The sequence below is a fragment of the Ambystoma mexicanum genome, chromosome 4q (genome assembly GCF_040938575.1).
Source record: "Ambystoma mexicanum isolate Mex_15411 chromosome 4q, UKY_AmexF1_1, whole genome shotgun sequence".
In the NCBI taxonomy this organism is placed as follows: domain Eukaryota; kingdom Metazoa; phylum Chordata; class Amphibia; order Caudata; family Ambystomatidae; genus Ambystoma; species Ambystoma mexicanum.
In genome coordinates, this window is record NC_090928.1 from 476466755 (window position 1) to 476486851 (window position 20097).

A 20097-nucleotide genomic window follows, 5' to 3' on the forward strand; every position below is an offset into this window, starting at 1 on the left:
CACTCGGCTTCCTCGTGGGGCAGTGGTTCTTGGTCCTACAGCGGTCGTTGTCCCGGTAGTGGTTCTCGTTCTGGCCGGGCACAGGGGTTTCTGCTCCTGTTGTTCCTTGCATTCTTCCAGTCTCCCTCGATATGCTGTTCTGCCCATCGCCTTGCTTCCCGTAAAATGAACGCTGGTATGTTTGTGGTAGATTTTCAGTTGGGCTGGGAATAAAAGGCCATACTTCACCTTCAGTGTTTGCAGCTGCCTTTTAAGCTGGTCAAATGATTGCCTGACGTTTTGCACCTCCCTGGTGTAGTCTGGGAAGAAAGCAATTTTGGAGCCGTTATATGTCAGTGTGCCGTTTGCACGTGCATGTTGGAGTAGTGCATCCCGGTCCCTGTAGTTTAGGAGTTTTGCAATCACCGTGTGTGGCGAGGCGCCAGGCACTGGACGTCCAGATGGCATGCGGTGTGCTCTTTCTACCGAGAAGAACTTGGAGAACGAGTTGGGTTCGAACATGTCCATGATCCATTGTTCCACAAACAGTTCCATGTTTGGTCCCTCTGTGTTTTTTGGTAAGCCCAGAATTCGGACGTTGTTGCGCCTTAACCTTCCCTCGCTCTCGTCCACTCTTTCTTCCATTGTTTTTAGTCTTGATTGCACACCGGACAGCTGTTGTCATAGTTCGCGCAGCCCGCCCTCAGCCCCAGACATACGTTGGTCTGCCTCGCCAGTGCGTGATGTTAATTTTTGCAGGTAGGAGGAGTGATACATCCATACTGATGCCGTCCATTTTCTGTTTCATGGAGGCCCTAGAGTCTGCAATGGCGGACATAACATCTTTTAGCAATATTGAGCTCTCTGCTTCAGCCATTGAGTTGTCTTGTACCAGTTTGTCTCGTATGTGTGCAACTGGCAGCATGTATTGATCAATTCTACTCTGGGCGGGTAGTCTTTTGGCCTTATCCTTGCCCATGTTATGCGTTGGTACACTTGGTAAGCGGGATGATTAAATCGTGCAGGGTATTACTGAATCGCCAGTTGATACAGCGCACCAGGCTAGCCGTCAGTGTTCCTGCTTCTTCCTCCCTTTGGCACAGTATACCGATATTACTACTCTGGGTGCTCCCCCACTAGATAATCTGTGCGTGGTTATGACCTTTGGGGGTCAGTGTTGTTGTCTACTGCACGATGTTGTGGGGGAGTGATTTGCGCACTTTCATAGGCCTGGTTGTTGCTCAAGTCTCTGTAGCTGATTCAGTGCTGGTTCACTTACAGGAGATTCTTGGTACTCTGTGTACCTGGCAGGGTTTTCTTTGTGGTAGTGGCTTTCTCGCCTCTCTCTGTTACGTGTGGGTGTGGGTTGGGTCAGGATATCGAAGGTGCAGTGGCGCTTGATCACCAGTGGCGTACACGCAGCCACCGCCCTGCCGCTGGTCGCTTGATTGGGGCGACCCAGCTCCTGTTCTGACCACTATTTTGCACCTGCAAGTGTCTTTTGGCTGTGCTACGGCTAATTGCGTTCCCGCCGTGTGATTAACTCTACAGCTGCTTGTAGGGCGTATATTTACGTGGTGTTTAGCTCCTTGGGATTGTTATTGCCTATCTAGGCTTTGTAACTTTATCATGAGTCCACTTACCGGGTTCCCACCGTTGTAGCCGCTGCACCCCCTCACTTCTTTGGGCCTCCAACGTCGGGAGAGGCCCGATGGGTCTGTCTATGGAGCTGCCCGCACCTCTGTCCGCCGTGAGCCCAGGCCAGGGGCTGCTTCCTCTTTGGTAGGTGGGGACTCTCCGCTGGGTATCGCTTGCTTGGGGTTGCCTTGCGTGTGTGTGGTCTCCGCGCGGGCTCTCCAGGCGGCAAGGCCAGTGGCCTATGGCTCGGTGTCCAGAGTGCCGCTACACGGGTGTTCGTTCTTCTGGGTTCCGCTCCAGACCGCGGTGGGGACACTTCGCTGGGTACCGCTTGCTTGGGGTCGCCTGACCCACGTGTGCCCTCCACTGTCCCCGGAGCCCGCTGGTAGGTCTCACCCTTGCGCAGCCCCCGGGCAGGCTCTGGTGGTCGTCAGCTAGCTTTCTGGGGCGCTGCTGTAGGCAGCGATCGTTCCGCTGGGATCCCACTCCAGGCTGGTTGGGCTCTGTGTAGGGCAGGGAGGTAGGCAGACTTGCCTCTACACGTGTAGCGGAGCGTTGTATACCAGCGCCTCTGCACCAGTCGGATCACCTCAGTGGGCAGGCAGCCCCTTCTTGTTCGCTGTGTCCCAGATGTCTCTGTGTATACCCTCGGTTGGTTTTCTGTGGCTCGCCTGGGTTCCTACGTTCGTTCTCGGAGGTCACGCTTCAGACCGCGGCCATCTTGGCATTCCCGCCCCGACAACACGCTGGTTTCTTCCGCAGGCTATATCTTGCCGGCGGGTTTGATTTTGGAGTCCGTTTCTTGCCCAAGTGCTCTCCAGTTACTAGTCACTCCACAAGGATGGTTTCCTCTTCACAGAATGCCGGAATAGCAGGCTATTTTCAGGATATTCAGGAAACCAGATGGCAAGGTTTATTGACCTTAAAGATTTTAATCTTTGGCATCATTCCTTGCAGGAAGAATGGACAAATGATGGGTAAGAGCATCTCGCTGGCACTACTGCTTTTCAAAACATTGATAGCTCAGACTGGGATATGGAAAACCCTTCCCCAGTTTAAAGAATGGTGTAGACAATTACTAAATGGGTAGCAATGGAGGATGTTGTACTGGGGGAGCAGAGGACGAGTGGAGTAAGAGAAAGGGACATGAATGCATGGGCTTTCTCTTTAGAGACCTTTCACCAGACACATATGTAGCAGGCCAGAAAATATTCTAGAAAGTAGAGGGTGAAGAGATAAAGGGTGTTATTATGTAGCTTGGAGAGAGGGCCTTTCGGACATGATACCATAAAGTTCTATTTATGATGAATTGGGACGCTTGTGGCTTGATCCCAATGAACTGGTAATACAAACTATTTGTATTGTTATTCTGTTTTTAGTCCTATCATTGCTGTTTATACAAAATCCATAAATACATTAAAAAAATAATTAATAAGTTCATCCTCTGGGTGTCAACGTAGAGTAGGAGGAGGGGAAATTACCTGACCAAGTAAATTCTCATTTGGTTGCAACCTCGGTCTCCTGGGTCATCAAGGCCCAGCAATATGCTGCGAGGCCTTAATGATAGACAAGCACCCAGGTTTGCCATCGTGTAATACAACCTCAAAGAGAACAGAGGCTAGCATAGGGGCAACGCGCTGGTTTTGGAAGCAAGAACACATAGAGCAACAGAGGTTTGAATCCCGGATCCGTGCGTAGAAACCAAATTCAGGTATGGTATTAGGCGCATTATAAAAAAACTATTAAATAAATAGAAATGAATAAAATAAACACTGCTTATGTACTGTGTCCAGCTCGGATGTACTCATTTTGGTGGATCTACTATCTGCTCACAGTTGCAGAAAACTGCCCCAGGATAGTGACCTGGTAAGAATTTCAGCAGCAAGGCCACCGGAGGGACTATGTCTCTTCGGTTTGAGGTGTGGTTGACTTCAGCTGTTTTAATACCACTAGTTGTCCCGTTCGTCAGTCTCAGAGGCCATGTGCATTAGGTGCATCTCGAGTCCAGTATAGGACGCAGCACTATTTTGCTTTCATGGCACTATTTTAATCACTTAGCAGCATGGCGCAAAATAGGATGTACGAGTCCACGATCCAGTCGGATTTGAAAACTGCCAGAATTACTTCAAGTGATACACCACTGCATCCAAAAAGAGAACCTTTTTTTCTGTTTTGGTATTGTGGTATGATATTCAACATTGTTTTGTTTTTCTTTTACAGCATGCGTATCTCCCCACACAAGGCCATGGAGTTAGGGAGTTTTCAAAACCACATTTCTCTGTCTGGTTGAAGAAAAACAACTTCACCCACAGCTACCAGCAAATTGGTAGCAAAAGGAATAGCCCCCACAATTGAGTGGCCAGGTATTGCAGTTTAAATGGATTTTCGGGCACCATTGTGTTCACTCAGACACAATGTTAGGGTCAGGCAACCCAGTTCCCCGGCTCTCAATGAGCTTCCACCCCATACTAGGGTTCCACCATTACTTTCCTGCCTCCATAAGTATCACGCGTGGATATTTTTCCAGCCTCAGGCTGTTCGGGGAGGCTTATATAACCACCTGTTTGATCCTTCATATACACCATGCCCAGAGATAAGGGCATCGGGCACAGGGATGCTGATCATTAGCACATGTTGCCATTGCAGGTTCTACTGCTGCATCCCACCACGTCTGTACTGCATCTTCAACTCTCTCCAGTGCTTTCCACTGTGTTTCTCAAACTCGGTATGCATTATATATAGGTTACTTCACAAGCTCTGTGGGTCAGATCTATCAGTTCGCCATATTGCATCTGCCGCCACTATACATTTAAATTATTTTACATCAAGGTGCAATTACTTTTCATTTCAAACTATTTGGGTGATAAAGTGAATGCTAAGAATGCTGTCAGACAATTCTGTAGTGGGTGTGGGGTGGGATAGTATGTTATCAAGTCGGGAGCAATAACTATTTTGACACGCTTCAGGTAGGCCCTGTCCAGAAGTGATGTGACATAGCATTTTGATGTGGACTGATTTGCATCAATTTTCTGCTTTATTAGTGGCACAGACGAACTATATAAGATGGGTTCTAGGTGGTTTCAACCCCACAATTGTTATAGTGGACTATTTGGTTGTGTCAATTTCACTGTTGCCATACGAGGAATCTTTCTTATAATAGGGTGATCCGCCCAATACCCCTTACCCCTTCCAACCGCCTCGCCAGTGCATGTATCTCATGCTCTGGCAATCAAATTGCCACAAACAAATAGTCCACTATATAAATTATGGGGCGAAACCACTGAAAATCAAAAAGATCTAATGAAAAGCTGCACAGAGCTTCCCAAACAATGATTGATTCAAAGTTTTCCATTCAGCACTATTTGGTTGTTTCAATTTTTGCAAATGACAAGACATGTAAATGTTGATGTCCTGTTCAACTTGTACTTTAAGATACAACTGTGTCCAACAGTTGTACTAATGAACTGTGATGCCCTTACTTTCAATCACAGCAATGGGTGTTTGTTTGCTACAGGGGCCTAGAGCTGGAGCCTACAGTTTTGCTTGGTGTGAGACACGCATGGTTTCAAGACATGTCACAGACAACAATATTTAGGATTTAATTTAAACAGTAAACTTCTTTATTTAAGGTCAGGATGGTGTAAAGCCTAGCTTGCCCTATCTCTACTTTGGCATATCCCTCAACTGACGGAAAGTCTAAATCAGTAAGTCCAAAACAAAAGTCTGTCTGTGTCAAAACCTATGCTTGCCCTCATATCTAACTAAGCACATTGTAGGGAGCTTCTTGATCAATAAAGATAGTGTTCAAAAGTAAAATGCAAAAGCAGAATTCTGCTGGAGTTCTTCTCTGGCTCCCTTCTCAAAGTTCAAAACATATTAGTTCACAGAGTTCAGCAAGGTTTCTCAGGGTTCCCTTCCCCAAGCTTTAAAACACTCTGATTCATAAAGGTCAACATGCTTCTCTCCAAGTTCAAAGCATATTAGTTCAGAAAGTTCCCCACGGTTGCCCAGGGTTGGGGGGCATGGCTACAAAGCCATGAGATAGGACGTGTTTCCTGATAAGCTCCTGCAGATCCTGGATTGATCCGTGCAGAAGCCCTACTAAAAGATGCCAATGGCAGATTTAATTGAATGAGGTGCTTCATGAAGTTATGCTGCAGGCTTGGAGAGCGGCATGAACAGATTGCCATAAGGATGAAGGAGGAAAAATGCCTGGAAAGTGTGCAACCGATCATGGACGAGTGGCAAAAGCTGCAACAAACAAAGAGATTGGATGCGGAGCTATGGAACTAGTGTGCCCGTGACATATGGATAAGTTAAAAGCAGACTTGAGTTCAGGGAAGGCAGCAGAGATGGGGAAAGGAAGCGGACTCTCTCAGTGTCATACTGCCTTCCTGGTGGTGGAAGCTGGGAGCAGAGCCTGCAAGGAGGCGGTCCTGAAGACGGCCAGTGGGTGCCAGACCCTAAGCGATCTGCCTCGCAGGGAGAGCGGTTACAGCAGATGCCCCTTCCCCGGGCTAGGCTGCAGATGGGAGGCACGCTGTTGACAAATAATCGACACTCAGTTCTGTGCAGTGGGCCTGCATTCAGAAACTGGTGTATACTCTGTAGCGTAGCGCCTCCAGTTATATCTAGATACTGTGATGAACCGAAAAGTCACGTGGATCATAACGTGAACATTGTTTCCATGAAGTGTATTGTGGCTACATGACCAGAGTGGAGCACATTGTTGCAGCTGCCGGCAGCGAACGCTACGCACACACGGCGTAGAGGATCACTGTATGGAACACACAGACGGTAACAAAGGATATAATAATATGCAAGCGGAATTTTTATCGGACCGCTGAGACGCAACAACACTTGAAGAGAATGGAACGTATCCGATGCAGACGCATCCAAAAGGGATTAAAGGAGGATTGGACTGATGTAATACAGAGTCCACTGCAATAACCCTGCGAAAAGCCGTGTGACACGAATTAGGACTATATATGCAGCACAGAACCCTGTGTGGCCCGCAGTGCCCTGCACAGAATTGTAGAGAGGTCACCTCTGAGGTGAATTGGAGGCGGCAAGCGACACCCCAGACCCCCAGAACGGTCCCCGGGAGTGTTGTTGGTCAAGGAAGGGAGCACCATAAGTGTAGCTCCAACTCCAGAGCGCACACAACACGGGGCAACATACCCTGACCCCTTCTAGCTGAGCCCTCCAGTACATGGAGCCAACACGGTTCTAAAAGTGGGAAATAGCTGTGCAGTGAGACCGACGGCACACAATCTCTATACAACTGCCAGGACACAGCAGAGAATGATCCAGTGAAGGCTGGGGGGGAGACATTGTGAGCGCTACCGGAAGGCCACACGTGAGAAGGCAGCGCCAACAAGACAGTTGGCAGTGAGAGTGGAAACACAGCATATGGTCAGTCATGATAACAGCCGATGAAGGAAGGAACTAGACAAATGAGAAACAATACCATTACCACAGATGAGAATTGGAACAAACAAGACTTTGTACTGCACCACAGCGATACTGGCTACACACAGTGCAGGTACCAGTGAAGAGCAGACAGCACACCATACCCCATAACAGGAGGGGGCGCTGAACAAGTAAGGGGCACGGCAGGAAACACAAAACGCACAGGGCACGGGCTGCCTGTGGCTGCCCTCATTACCTGATAAAGACTCTCCAAGAGCGGTGCACCGTGCTCAATACTGAAATAGGGATGGCATCCAAGATCAACAAGAGTAAAGGGAAACAACCCATGCTGGACATCTTCACTAAACCATCCCAGTCGCTGTAGATGCCCACGCAGGCTGGGGGAGATAGACGAGGTACAACCACGCCATTGCACAGCGATCAACAAATCCTGGAAGCCGTAGCTGACCTGAAATCCATGTGGGAGATCAAGCTCGACGCAGCCATGACGGAATTTAAAACCTCAGTGGAATTCAAAATTGATGCGGTCAGTGTGGACGTCAACCTCCTGAGACAAGATGTGAGAGCGTTGGCGGAGCGCACGAGCGGTCTGGAAAGCAAAGTGAAGATTTATATCGATGTCAGCGCGGCTAACGCAATATTACAACAACAGGTGCGCAACTTGGAAGGCCGAGCGGAGGAGGCAGGAGGGCAGGCACGACACAATAACATATGGGTGGTGGGGCTACCTGAAGGAGAAGAAGGTATGGACCCGACGAACTACGTGGAAAACATGCTGATACAAGAGATAGGCGCTGGAGAACTCACCCAAGGGTTCACAGTAGAAAGAGCAAACAGAGCCCAAGCTAGGAAACACCGGCCGGGCGCCCCCCCTTGGGCGATCATCGCCAAGGTACTAAACTACAAAGACAGGGAGAAGATCCTTGAACATTTTAGCAAAGGAGGGACGATAACTAGGGCATCAGCTGCTGTTACAGCGTATCCAGACTACACCTTGTGGGTACAAAGACAACGTCTTCACTAAGTGGCGGTTAAGAGACGGCTGAGGGAATCCGGCTTTAAGTACATGCTGGTGTACCCTGCAAAACTGAAAGTCCTCACAAAAACAAGGCATTTTTCTCTCAGACGCCTGAGGAGGCGGCAAGCTGGCTGGGCACGCTGGGTTGCCCGGAAGGAGCGGAGGACCATACCCAGAGCGGACAGGATAAGTGAACCTGTTTTCCTCCCGTACCGCAATATAAACTAATATAGTTGGCTAGTTGGTGGTTACATTACTAACATGGAAGTGGAGCTGTAGCATAATCCTCTGAGCTCATCATACCCGGGTAGAGAGTGTAGATGTGGAACACTGTATATAAATGTGTTAAGGGCCTCTGAGATTGAATTTGAACTAAGATGAGTGATATTGGCATAGTGCGGCTTGTGCGTATTATATTGAGGCAGTTATGCGGCAGACATAGAGGGAAGTGTTCTTACCCCCCGTAGTTAGTTTAGTTGTGACACCAATAGAGGGATCCTCCCCTGTGGCATTCCAAGTTCCGGCGAGACTGGGCTAGGACTAGATGCAGGGTAGCCTGAGATCCAGGGATGGAGCTGGCCAACAGTTGGGGAAGGGTGGGTGGTTAGGGGGGAAGTTGGGAAGTTAATGTCCTGAGGATAATGTCCTGGAACGTGAGGGGACTGAATTCTTATATTAAATGGAACAAAGAAATGATGTACCTGAGGAGATTGAAGATATACATTGCACTAATTCAAGAAACTCATCTGTATAAGGAAAAGCAGGAGGTAGTAATGACAAAATGGAAAGGGGTGGCCCTAGGGACAACCTACTAGACATACGCCAGAGGGGTCCTCACATGGCTAGCACTACATGTCCCATTTGAGCTATTACAGTCCACCATAGATAAGGATGGGAGGATGGTACTGATTACAGGGATGGTGCAAAATAGAGAATTGAACATTATAAATGTTTATGCCCCGAATCATGACACTACAGTATACTTCAGGAACCTGTACTTAGCCCATATATGGATGGAGCAGTTATATGGGGTGGTGACTTCAACTGTACCCTAGACCCAAGGTTAGACAGATCTGATGAGAAAATGGATAGACCAGCTCCAGCAGTGAAGGCCTTGATTACCCTGTTAAAGGACTTTAGATTGGAAGATGTGTGGCAAATGCACCACCCACATGTTAGAGGGTATTCACACGATTCCTCCCCACAAAACCTACGCACCAAATTACATTACATCTTTGTCAGACCAGAGCTATTGGAAGCAGTGACACCGGCAGAATACAAGGCTATAGTCCTATCGGACCATGCACCACTGATAGTGATGTGGCAAATCTCACCCCCTACGGCGAGGATCCCGACATGGAAACTTAGAGCCAAGACACTGTGTTTAGAAATGATATAAGAAAAGACATACAGGAGTACTTAATACTGGCAGTGTAAAGTCAACCGGGATGCTATGGGAGGCATTTAAGGTGGTAGTTAGGGGAACAGCGATAAAAAAATCAATAGGGTTACAAGGCTGTATAATGCGAGAATTACGCAAGGTGGAGAGTGAGCTGGAAATGAAAATGCAGGGGGATATGGATTACCCTATGGAGGGTGAAGCCATTGGCCAGTTACAGCAGGCATGTAGGGCGCGATGGGAGAGACTATGCAACTTAAATTACAGGAAATATGTGGAAAGGCAACATTCGGAGTGGGATAAACCGGGAAGGTTACTAGCGTGGTTGTACAAAAGCGAGGCCCCCAAACAAACAATTAGAGAAATGAAAGGTGCAGATGGCCAGATGTGGGATACACAGGACGGTGTGAATGAATGTTTTTTGGAATATTATAGGGGACTGCATGCAGATATTAATGGGGAGGAAGAAGTAGACATGCTGGGGGCGTTATCAGAGATTACTCTGCCCAAGCTTTGTGCGGCAGACAGGGAGAGCCTAGAGGCTCTGGTGACTTTAGACGAACGAGAATATGTGATTAAGACACTACCCACCAACAAAGCCCCAGGCGCTGATGGCCTACCGAGCGAGTTTTATAAAGCATACAAGACGGAATTGCTCCCTCCGATGTTAGCAATGCTAAATGAAGCGTTTAATATTAGTATGTTACCTGTATCCTTTAGGGAAGTAATAATCATCCTGTTACTTAAACCCAACAAACCAGACACGGATTGCGGGTCATATAGACCGCTCTCGATGCTCAATCAGGACAGCAAAATACTTACAGCGGTAATGGCGAATAGGTTGAGGCCCGTCATCAACAAACTCATCCATCTTGATCCTACAGGGTATGTCCTGGGCAGGTGTATATCAGACAACCTTAGAAGGCTCCACCATGTAATAGATCAGACTGAAGGAAGCTCCCAGGTGATGGCGATAGTTTTGCTGAATGCGGTGAAAGCCTTGTCAAGTGGCCCTGGCTCCTGGCTGTCCTGAAGGAATACAGGGTTGGGCCCGGGTATCTTAAGTGGGTCCAGTTGCTACATGGTAAACCACTGGCTTGAGTTAAAATGGGGCAGACTACATCTGAACAATGGCAATTAAGCAGAGGCATTAGACAGGGTTGCCCGTGGTCCCAGATGCTGTTTATTTTAGCGTTACAACCCCTGGCGGCATACTTGAGACAGCAATACAGTGAGGTTGGGATTGGCACCAAAGGAGGGCAACATTTAATATCGATGTATGCAGATCATATGTTGCTGTATCTGAAATACCCCAAAGAGAATCTACAGTATATTTTAGAGGTTATGGAGCGGTATGCAATGATATCTGGTATAACAGTCAACCCCAGAAAATCTAGTATATTCCCTCTAGGGATACACGTAGGGATGCCTCAACATACACTGCCTCTGTTGCAGAAACGTTCAGATACTTAGGGATAGACATATACCATACTGTCGAGGTTGAGTACAGGCAGAATATGATGAAGGCAATGTCTAAAATAGAAAATAGTATGACGTTTTGGGCCAAAGAACCTCTAACCATGATGGGGAGCATGGCGCTGCTGAAGATGGTGGTATTGCCCATGCTATTACACTATTTTGCAAACATTCCGTATATGATACCCAAGCATTTCTTTAGTAGAATACAGAGTATATGTAGGGGGTTCATATGGCGTAATTTAAGGAACAGAATTGTGTTATGGAAACTGCAAAACCCGTATGAACAAGAGGGCATTCGATTGCCCAACTTTTAATTGTATTACTTGGCCAGCCAGCTCCAGTATGTGGCGCGCTGGCTGGCAGATGACCCCACACCCAAGTCTAGACTGCTTAGGGCAGAGTGCGCCCCATACTTTTTGAACGAGTGTATGTGGCTGTCGAAGCAACAGCGGGGAGAGGGGACAAGATTGCTGAACGTAGGCCAGGAGATATGGCAGAGAGCTTGCCAGGTGATGGAGAACCCTACCCCGTGCTCTCCACAAATGCCACTAGTGGCAGTAGTCGGGACAGATGAACAGATGAGAGTGATAATCAGGAAACGAAAGGCATAGCAACCTTGGGTGATGTATGGAAAGACGGGAAAGTGATAGAGTTTACAACATTAATGGAGGATACAGGGGTACACCAGGGAGAATATATCTGGCCCATATGTGGTTGTAGAAACCTTTTGTGATGTGTCCGAAGGGGGCCATGAAGTTTCTCGGATATACGAGCTGTTGAGGTCCAAGGTCGGGAAAGAGGTGTTCAAGACTAGACGAGATTGGGAGGAAGGGGGGGGCAGCAATGGGAGACAGGATGGGGATCAGAGTGCAAGGGTTACACAAAAAAGTATCCAGAAATGTGAGGCTGCAACAGATTCAGTTGTTCGTTGCCCACAGAGCATACATGACCCCTATAATGATAGCCAAGTTTAAAAACGCTGGAACACAGATGTGTCCTAAATGCGGGGAGGTGAATGCGGGAATGATGCACATGTTCTGGGCATGCCCGGAAATAAGGGGATTCTGGAGGGCGATGGCTCACCTATTGGCAGAAAAGGATATCATTTTGGATACAGATTCCCTGTGGGCAGGAATGTTGGGAGGGTTCCGAAGGCCGAGCAAACTCAAGCATGTGAGCAAGCTTAAAGACTTATTGCTGTTCTGCGTTTAGCAAGTATATACACTGAGCTGGAAGGCAAGCAGAAGGCCGAGAGCGGAAGCCTGGTGGCACGATCTCCTGAAATGGGCAAATGCTGAAACTACGGTATGGCACGAAGCCACAAACAGGGGCGGGGAAGAAGAAGAGGATACGCTGGTAGCCTGGAAACACTTGGTAACAACTCTGTCTGAGTCGGGCCAGGGTAACTCAGAGGAAGATAACTCCTCAGGTGAGGAGAATGTGGTGACGCCCACTGTAAGCGGTTAATATAGGCTGAAATATGGGGTAGGCTCGGGACGGGGGAGGGGGGTGGCGGGAGAATAGACAAAACGTAGTGATGTGTAATGAGGCATGCTTGGCGTTGCACTGTATGCTTATGTTGAAACCATAAAACATGTTTTTAAAAAGGTTGCCCTGGGTTCCCTTCCCCAAACTTTAAGTACTTTGACTCACAAGGTTCAACAACTGTTCTCCAGTATTCAACAGGGCTCTGGGTTCTCCTTCTCAAAGTTCAAAATGACTTGTCGCAGTATTCAACAGTCTCACTTTATTTGACAGGAGCTCTGGATTCCCTTTCCCAAAGTTCAAAGCACTTTGAATAGTTCACAATTTTTAAACAGCAGATTTCTTGGTCTCCTTGATTACTTTCCTTGTTGGTTGGGGCCCTCTGGTCTAGGCGCAGTAGACAGACCGCACAGTTCACCCATTACAGGTCACAAAGCCATATGCCCTTAGGTTCCCAAGCTCTCTTCATTGTGTTTTGCTCAAGTTTTAATCTTTCTTTAGTGTATATGACTTTTTCTTATTTTGCTCACACTTCATTTGGCTCATATTTAATTTTGCTCCCCTTTTCTGGTGCACATTATTCGTACTTGCAACTTGCAAAGGTTTTTCAATTATTCAGAGTCCTTCCAACACGTGTCTTTCGTTGTATGCGATCACACTGATATAATGTTTCACTCACTTTAGCTTTCAGGTCATTATTCAGTTCTACACCAGATTGTCCTCTTGTTAAGGCTTCTCGCCATAGTTCAAAGACTTTTGACAACGTGCCAACTGCACGCGACCACTCTACTACATTGTATCCATTCACTTGCATTCACTCACGCACCAGGTTTCTCAACACATGAAACTCACTGATCGGTCTGTGGGATCTTGCTGCTTCTTTGCTCCCACAGTTTCTGTCTTTAGGCACTCCTGGGTTGCTTCTCCACCCAGGGGGACGAGCACTCTGAAGCTACCAGTAAGGTGCTGCATGGCCGCACGGCAACTTCTTAGCACTGCTGCTGGCTCTCTGGAGACTCAATTCTCTCGCCACACTCCCGGAGACAACTGCACTCTGCTTCTCCACAGCGTCTTGGCATTCCGGCTTCTTTCCGCTCCACGACATCCAGGCTTGGCTTCCATTCTGCTCCTCTCCCAATGTGCTCTCTTTGTGCTGGGGGGTTTTTGCTTTTATGCAGCTGCCAGTCACTACTAGGTTGCAGGAGCGAGGTATCCGACTCAATTGCCTGACTTTTTGTGACCCTATTAATGGTACATATTTGATTTGAGAAATGGTATTACTCTATAGCCCTCTTCCACGTGTCAGTACTATACTGGTATTTTCTAAGGGAGTTCTGTATTACTCTTTTAGGCTTCGTCCTCGTCCCAGTACTTGATGTAAATTCAGGATATGAATGACAATATCCTATAAAGGCTGAGGGAACGCATGGTAAATCAGAGTTGGGAATGGAGGGATACAATTTCTCACCCTCAGGTGTCCTCTTCTCCCCAATCCTCCCTCAGGTGATCCTCCCTTGCTTGTCCACCCACAGGGGCAGGATCCAAAAGTGATGGCCCTTACCAGGCCACCTGAATAGACAATACCTGGGAAGTAGGTAGGAGAGTGCCTGTAGGTTTCTCACACTGGCCGAAAGGTATTGAAGAAAATCCTGTGGTTAACTGTTTACAATGTATTCAACAACCCAAGTAGAACTAGGAGATGTATACCACAGAATTACTGGCACTTTTCTGGTGAGTGGATGAGTGAGCCCTGCAGTGTGAGCACGGTTAGCTACACGTTTTACACCTTAGAAGAGCTCTTTAATGAACTCCATGCTGCATCAAATACAGACCCAGGTCAAACTTGTTTGTTTCAGATTACATAAACAAATCTCAGTTACGGCAAGGACCTTTTTGTAAAAGCAGTTGATACTGCTTTTAAGATGACAATTATCTTCAGGCAAAGATACATTATTTTGAATGTATCATATTTGTTGACTAGTTTCAATTCTGCAGTACATATTTATATGTAATGAAAAAAAAAACAAAGGTGAAGACCACCACTGCATTCTTCATCAAGACACTTCCATACTTACGAGTCAAATATTTTGAGGCAGCCAACTGTGTCACTGAATCAGGAAGCTCATCCAAAAGTCTGAAACAAAAATGTGCATGGTTATTAATTGTCTTTACATATTTATAATTTCAGGCATTTAATTTTTTGAGCTTCAAAGGACTTGTATCTTGCAACATTTTGTCTGGCATGGAGGATGCACTGGAATTCTAGATCATTTGATATGCATGTCTCTGCCAACCATGTATTTTTTTTAAATACACATTCTAGAGATAATGAACAACACACTTAAACCCATCCAAAAAAAAAGTGTTTTTACAACAGACACACTGGCGTTGTTTCTTAGTGCATCAATTTTCATCCTACCTAAATAGAATATAACATAAGCATAACGTAATTGCAATTGGGTACAACCAACTAAGTACTGTGAAACCCACTAATAAAATCCATTTAATATAACTATGGCAGAATCAACAGGATCCACTTTAAATCTATATAGCTGCAAAGTAATAGACAGGGAAACCAGTGATGTATCCCCATCCCAAAAATATGCACCTGCACAGTGATTTCCCTGTTTCTTATGGGATTTTACACAAGAAGACTTGTACATATACGACAGTGAGATCCATTTAGTCCGTAACATTTAAACAATACACTTCCTAAAGGAATGTCCTCTGACCATGAAGGGCATGGAGTTGGCACAACAAATTTGGGTAATGGCAAACAGAGGTGATTTATTCATTGGCTTGCAAGTCAAGGAAACATGACAGCCTGCATCTGCCCTAAACCCACCCAACTAACCTGACCCGCCCTCCAGGCCTGCTACCTTTATAGATCATAGGTCATCTGACCAGATAAGATTTGAGAAAACTGCTACTATGCCTGCAGACCCAATTATTCAGCCTCCTGCCAAAACAAACCTATTTATGCGATTTTAAGTGCTTTACGATGATGTACTTATGATCAAGCTTGACCTGGCATGGAGAGAGGACTTCTTATTCAGAGATCTCTTCCGGACACTCAACAGCCGTAGGGCATAGGTCCCCCCCACCCCAATGACATCCAGTGGTAATCAATAATTTATTTTTCTATCCAGCTTATTCTCGATCGTACCAGTGAGCTCAGGTCTGTGACCTTGTTCCAGTAACCCTGAGGACCTGAAGCCTGCAATCTTTAGTGTTGACGTGAATGTGTCATCCAGTTCATGTAAAGGAAGCATTGGCCTCAGCCTGCATAGAGAGGTGTAGTCTAAGAAAAGTCAGTTCGAAAGAGATATTAAAGGCATACAGGTGACCCGGTATCATAAAGGGGGACAGCCTTTAGCTTGTTTCATTAGGTATTCATAAAAGTCCTCCTGTCCAAGGAAACCCCTGCATCATTTTCTCCTGTTGTGTTTATTTTCTTTATTTGAATAATATATTTCTGTACTGGCTAACAGCACCATGTTTTTCCTGTACAATTCTGTTCTTCCCACCAATGTCACACAGTACCCACCTGCAGCGGATCATTAAAACATTCATCATAAGTCACAGCCTGGTAGCTCATGTGACAGTTATTCCGTTTGTCTGGAGAGAAAGGAGATTGAAGATGTCAGTATAGTATTCTTGTTTTGCCCTATTTATTGTATAGTGGGATATTGTGTGTATTTTGGCAAGTTTGAGAATGGGCTTTAAGGGGTCAAGAGTACAACTCGAAACAATGGCATGTGTGTTGGTTGCTATAGACTTATTTTTAGAAAATAATATGATGGGTTGGAGAAAATCCTATCTATCCTTAAATCTAAGAGGGGTTTCCCTGCCTCAACAAAACTAATGACCGTCCGTGTCAGTAAGTTTAAACAAAAGAGCGTCCTGTGTCTGAAAATCCTAAACTGACCCATACACTCTAATCTCAATCTAACGTGTATCGGGATACTCTGGTATGCTATATACTTGTAGCTCGTTTCAAAAGTTATCAACACAAGAGTTTAAGGTGCAGAACATAAGAATAAAACAGTGTTGTGCCAGCAAAAGGGATCTGCCATCCCCTAGAGTCCTTCTGGCAGTTCAAAAATGTTTCTTTCTCTCATCAATTTAACTGAGTTCCAAAAGGACATGAATGTTCCTTTGTCTTTTTATCAAATATACAGTTTCTTTACAGTGTTCGCCCTTTGACACTTGATCCACGTTTAACTCCTGGTGTATTCTCCTGCTACGATATATGTAGTATTCTTGTTAACTTCTTGAAAGGGGTGTGGGTCCTCCCTGTTTGATCCAAATCTGTCTTTGGCCTCCTGGTTTACTCTCCTGACAGGATGTCAATTAATTTCCTACTCCTGGTTTACTCTCCTGCCAGGGTATCCCTTTGCTCCTCATATGTCCTTCTTGTGTATGAGTCTCAGGCTCCTTATTTATGTGATGTGTTAGCCTGTCAGGGCTTTCTCCTTCTTTAAGCACTCTCTCTCTTATCCAGGTCACAAACGCTTTCAACAATTGGGTCACCAGCTCCTTTATAATATTCACTTTGTCTACCCTTTCCAAGTGTTGGGCCTCCGACCCCTTTTCAACCGTGCATGTATTTATATCAGTTCGGACGAGGCCTTGTAAACTCGCAAAAGCTAAAAGAAAATCATTTTATGCTGATGGTAAAGTTAAATTGGGTCACAAAAAAAAGAGGATTGACTAAAACCTTGACGAAGATACTCATAATTGTGACCATCTATTGGAACCCAGCCACTATTGAAAGTACAAAATTAATCAACACAATAGAACACGAGTTGGACTGGGCGCAAGTCACACACAAACCTGACCACGTAATTCTATGTGGTGACCTTAACATAAACTGCCAACCCTCGACGAACTCAAAGGGATTTAGATCGAAAAAACTAGCAGCTGACCAGAGGCCAACAAAATGGCAAAATTTAATGAATTCTAGATCTTTTGACAACTTGGATCTAGTCCTTCCTGATCCAAATAGACTTCCAACCTGGGAAAGAGCGAATTCAACCTCCACAATTGACTATATTTTCGTATCACGTTCTCTACTACTTTACATCAACTCCTTTAAAGTGATCAAAACAAGGGAAAGTGACAATAATCTTCTTGAAACAACTTGGTCTACAAATTCACAGATTAATCACACCATGATTCCATATATAGAAGTCTCTACGCAAGGAACAAGACTTAGAATAACGGAAAAGGCTATAACTACTATAACAGCACAATATAAAGACCATAGTAATCAACCTCCCAGGATAGCTGTGGACTATTTACCATTATTGACCACCTTTAGAGTCCCACAAAAAAAAAAGAAGACATCAACATCAGATCAAAAACATACCTACGATAAAGTAGTTACGGAAAAAAGAAAGAACTGAGGAGAATAAAAAGACAAGCAAGGAAATTCGATCCCCCAGCGTCATTCGAGATCATCAAAGTGGCCGTTAAAAACTATAAATCTTGGCTAAAAGGTTACCGTCATAAGCTGTACCAACAAGACGCGGAAAACATTCTCAAGGCCATCACTGGAAACCATGCCAGAGATTTTTGGACCCTGCTCCTTTCAACTGCGCCAGGTGTTCGGCCATGTCAAATAAACGGAATTGGCCAATCGGCCTGGGAAGCCCATTTTCGAACCCTCTTTAAGAGCTTAACAACCAAACCTCCCTTGATGGAAACTAACGACACACCTTGGATCAGTTTGGACAACATTGAGAACGCTGTAGCCTTAATCAAAAAGTTAAAACTGTCACGTGCGCCTGGGCCCGATGGCATTACGAATCTCGACTTGAAATCTCATCCGGAGACCTGGGCTCCTTTTTTGAGCCAAATATTTAAACGTTGTTCTGCCACAAAATCCATCCCGCCTTCATGGACATTGTGCAAACGTGGTCCCTATCTATAAAAAAGGAGATAGGTTAGACGCAGTTAATTATCGCCCTATTGCCCTCCTTGATCCAATAGGCAAGATGTTTGGGTCTTTGTTTCTAAAACACTTTATAACTTGGGCCAATGATTCCCCGTGTCAAGACAAGTTACAAACTGGCTTTAAAAAGAATTTGGGGACAAATGCTAATATTTTGATATTGAGCGCCCTTAAAAGTAAAATCTTGGAGGGTCGTCCACGCCTATATATCACCTTTGTTGATCTCACACAGGCATTTGATAAAGTAGATCGTGAAAGACTGTGGAGAAAACTTGCCTTATGGAGATGTCCATTAGACGTACTCAACCCAATTAAAGCTCTTTATTCAAACACTTCCATAAGGGTCCGCCTTAACCAGCAAGGCACATTAACAGAAGCAATAACAACGGCCAGGGGTGTTAAACAGGGTTGCCCGCTGGCCCCGGCTTTGTTTTGGTCTTATTTAGGCGACTTTCAAGAATCTGAAACAACGATTCGAGCTTTTCCCCCTAAACTTGGAGGAGAACAAATCAGCTGCTTACTTTACGCCGATGACCTAATCCTGCTGGATAACACCCCTATAGGTCTTCAACGTCAACTTACAAATCTTCAACACTACATGACGACAAACAATTTGGAAATTAACAAATCTAAAACAAAAGTGATGATAATAGAGAAATTTCCTAAAAAGAAATCCACACTGCCTTTGAAACTAGGCACAACCATCATCGAAAAAGGCACAAGTTTCAAATACTTGGGAGTTACTCTAGATAGCTCGCACAGAGAAAAAGCAATGCAAGAGTCCCTATGTGCCAAAACTATTAAACTAGCCACACAAGGAAAAGCAATTGACATTAAATATGGCAGATTCTCAATTAGACCTGTAAGAGATTTCTACAAAAGGAAAGTCATTCCATCTTTGATATACGGCACTGAAGCAATGCCGAACCTTCCACTTGATCTTTGGCCAAAACTAGAAGCAAATTTCTGGCGACCAATCTTGGGCCTCCCGAAAACAACTCTGATAACATTAATCAGACGCGAACTAACTCTCTCTTCGTTAAAATCAATTGTGGACTGCAATAGTGTCATGCTTTACCGGAAATGCATACAGAAAGATACTCCATATGCCTACCATCTGATAAGTGAAGAAATCCGGCTGGGTAGTTGTCATATGCTCACTCGATGGGAAACTAAAGTTTTGAACATCTTGGACTCAGTTGCCTGCAACACAGAAGATCTAATCACCAATCCAGTCAGAGTTGTCAAGAAAATTAAAGAACTCGACTGGATTAACACCAATGACCTTGCTTCCAAGTACAAACTTACTAATCACCTCCCTCCCTTCTCTAAGAAACTTGACTCCATTCAACCATTTTTGAAATTATTTCCAAATAGAGCAGCCCGAAACTACTTCTTAAAAATCAGATTGAATCTTCTAGAAACCAATGAAATATTGGCGATTAGACAACAATCTTTGACCAGCTGCTGCCGTCTCTGCAAGTCCATTACGGACAAGGAAACTATACGCCACTAACTTTTGAATTGTCCGGCGACGACAGAAATTTGTGGCAGATACTTGACAGACATTTTTACAAATTTTACTCTTCGAGAGGAAGAATCGTGCTGGAACAAATTGCTGGACGGAGACAAACAGGCATGGCAGTTTGCCACTATAAACATTATGAAACACATCTTTAACGTGCTTCTTCCCGCACAGACTAAATGCAA

General features: G+C 45.4%; 1 protein-coding gene across 6 annotated transcripts in view; it reads right to left on the reverse strand.

The window, feature by feature from the left end:
- VRK2 (VRK serine/threonine kinase 2) overlaps window positions 1-20097 on the reverse strand; it is a 711103-nt gene that overhangs the window by 140720 nt on the left and 550286 nt on the right. For all 6 annotated transcript variants that reach the window (XR_011268142.1, XM_069608045.1, XM_069608044.1 and 3 more), the window contains one exon: window positions 14507-14565. Coding sequence is in view for 5 of the 6 variants with exons in the window: in XM_069608045.1 (XP_069464146.1) it covers window positions 14507-14565 (59 nt within the window). In the remaining variant the exon portion in view is untranslated. The remainder of the gene's footprint in view (window positions 1-14506; window positions 14566-20097) is intronic.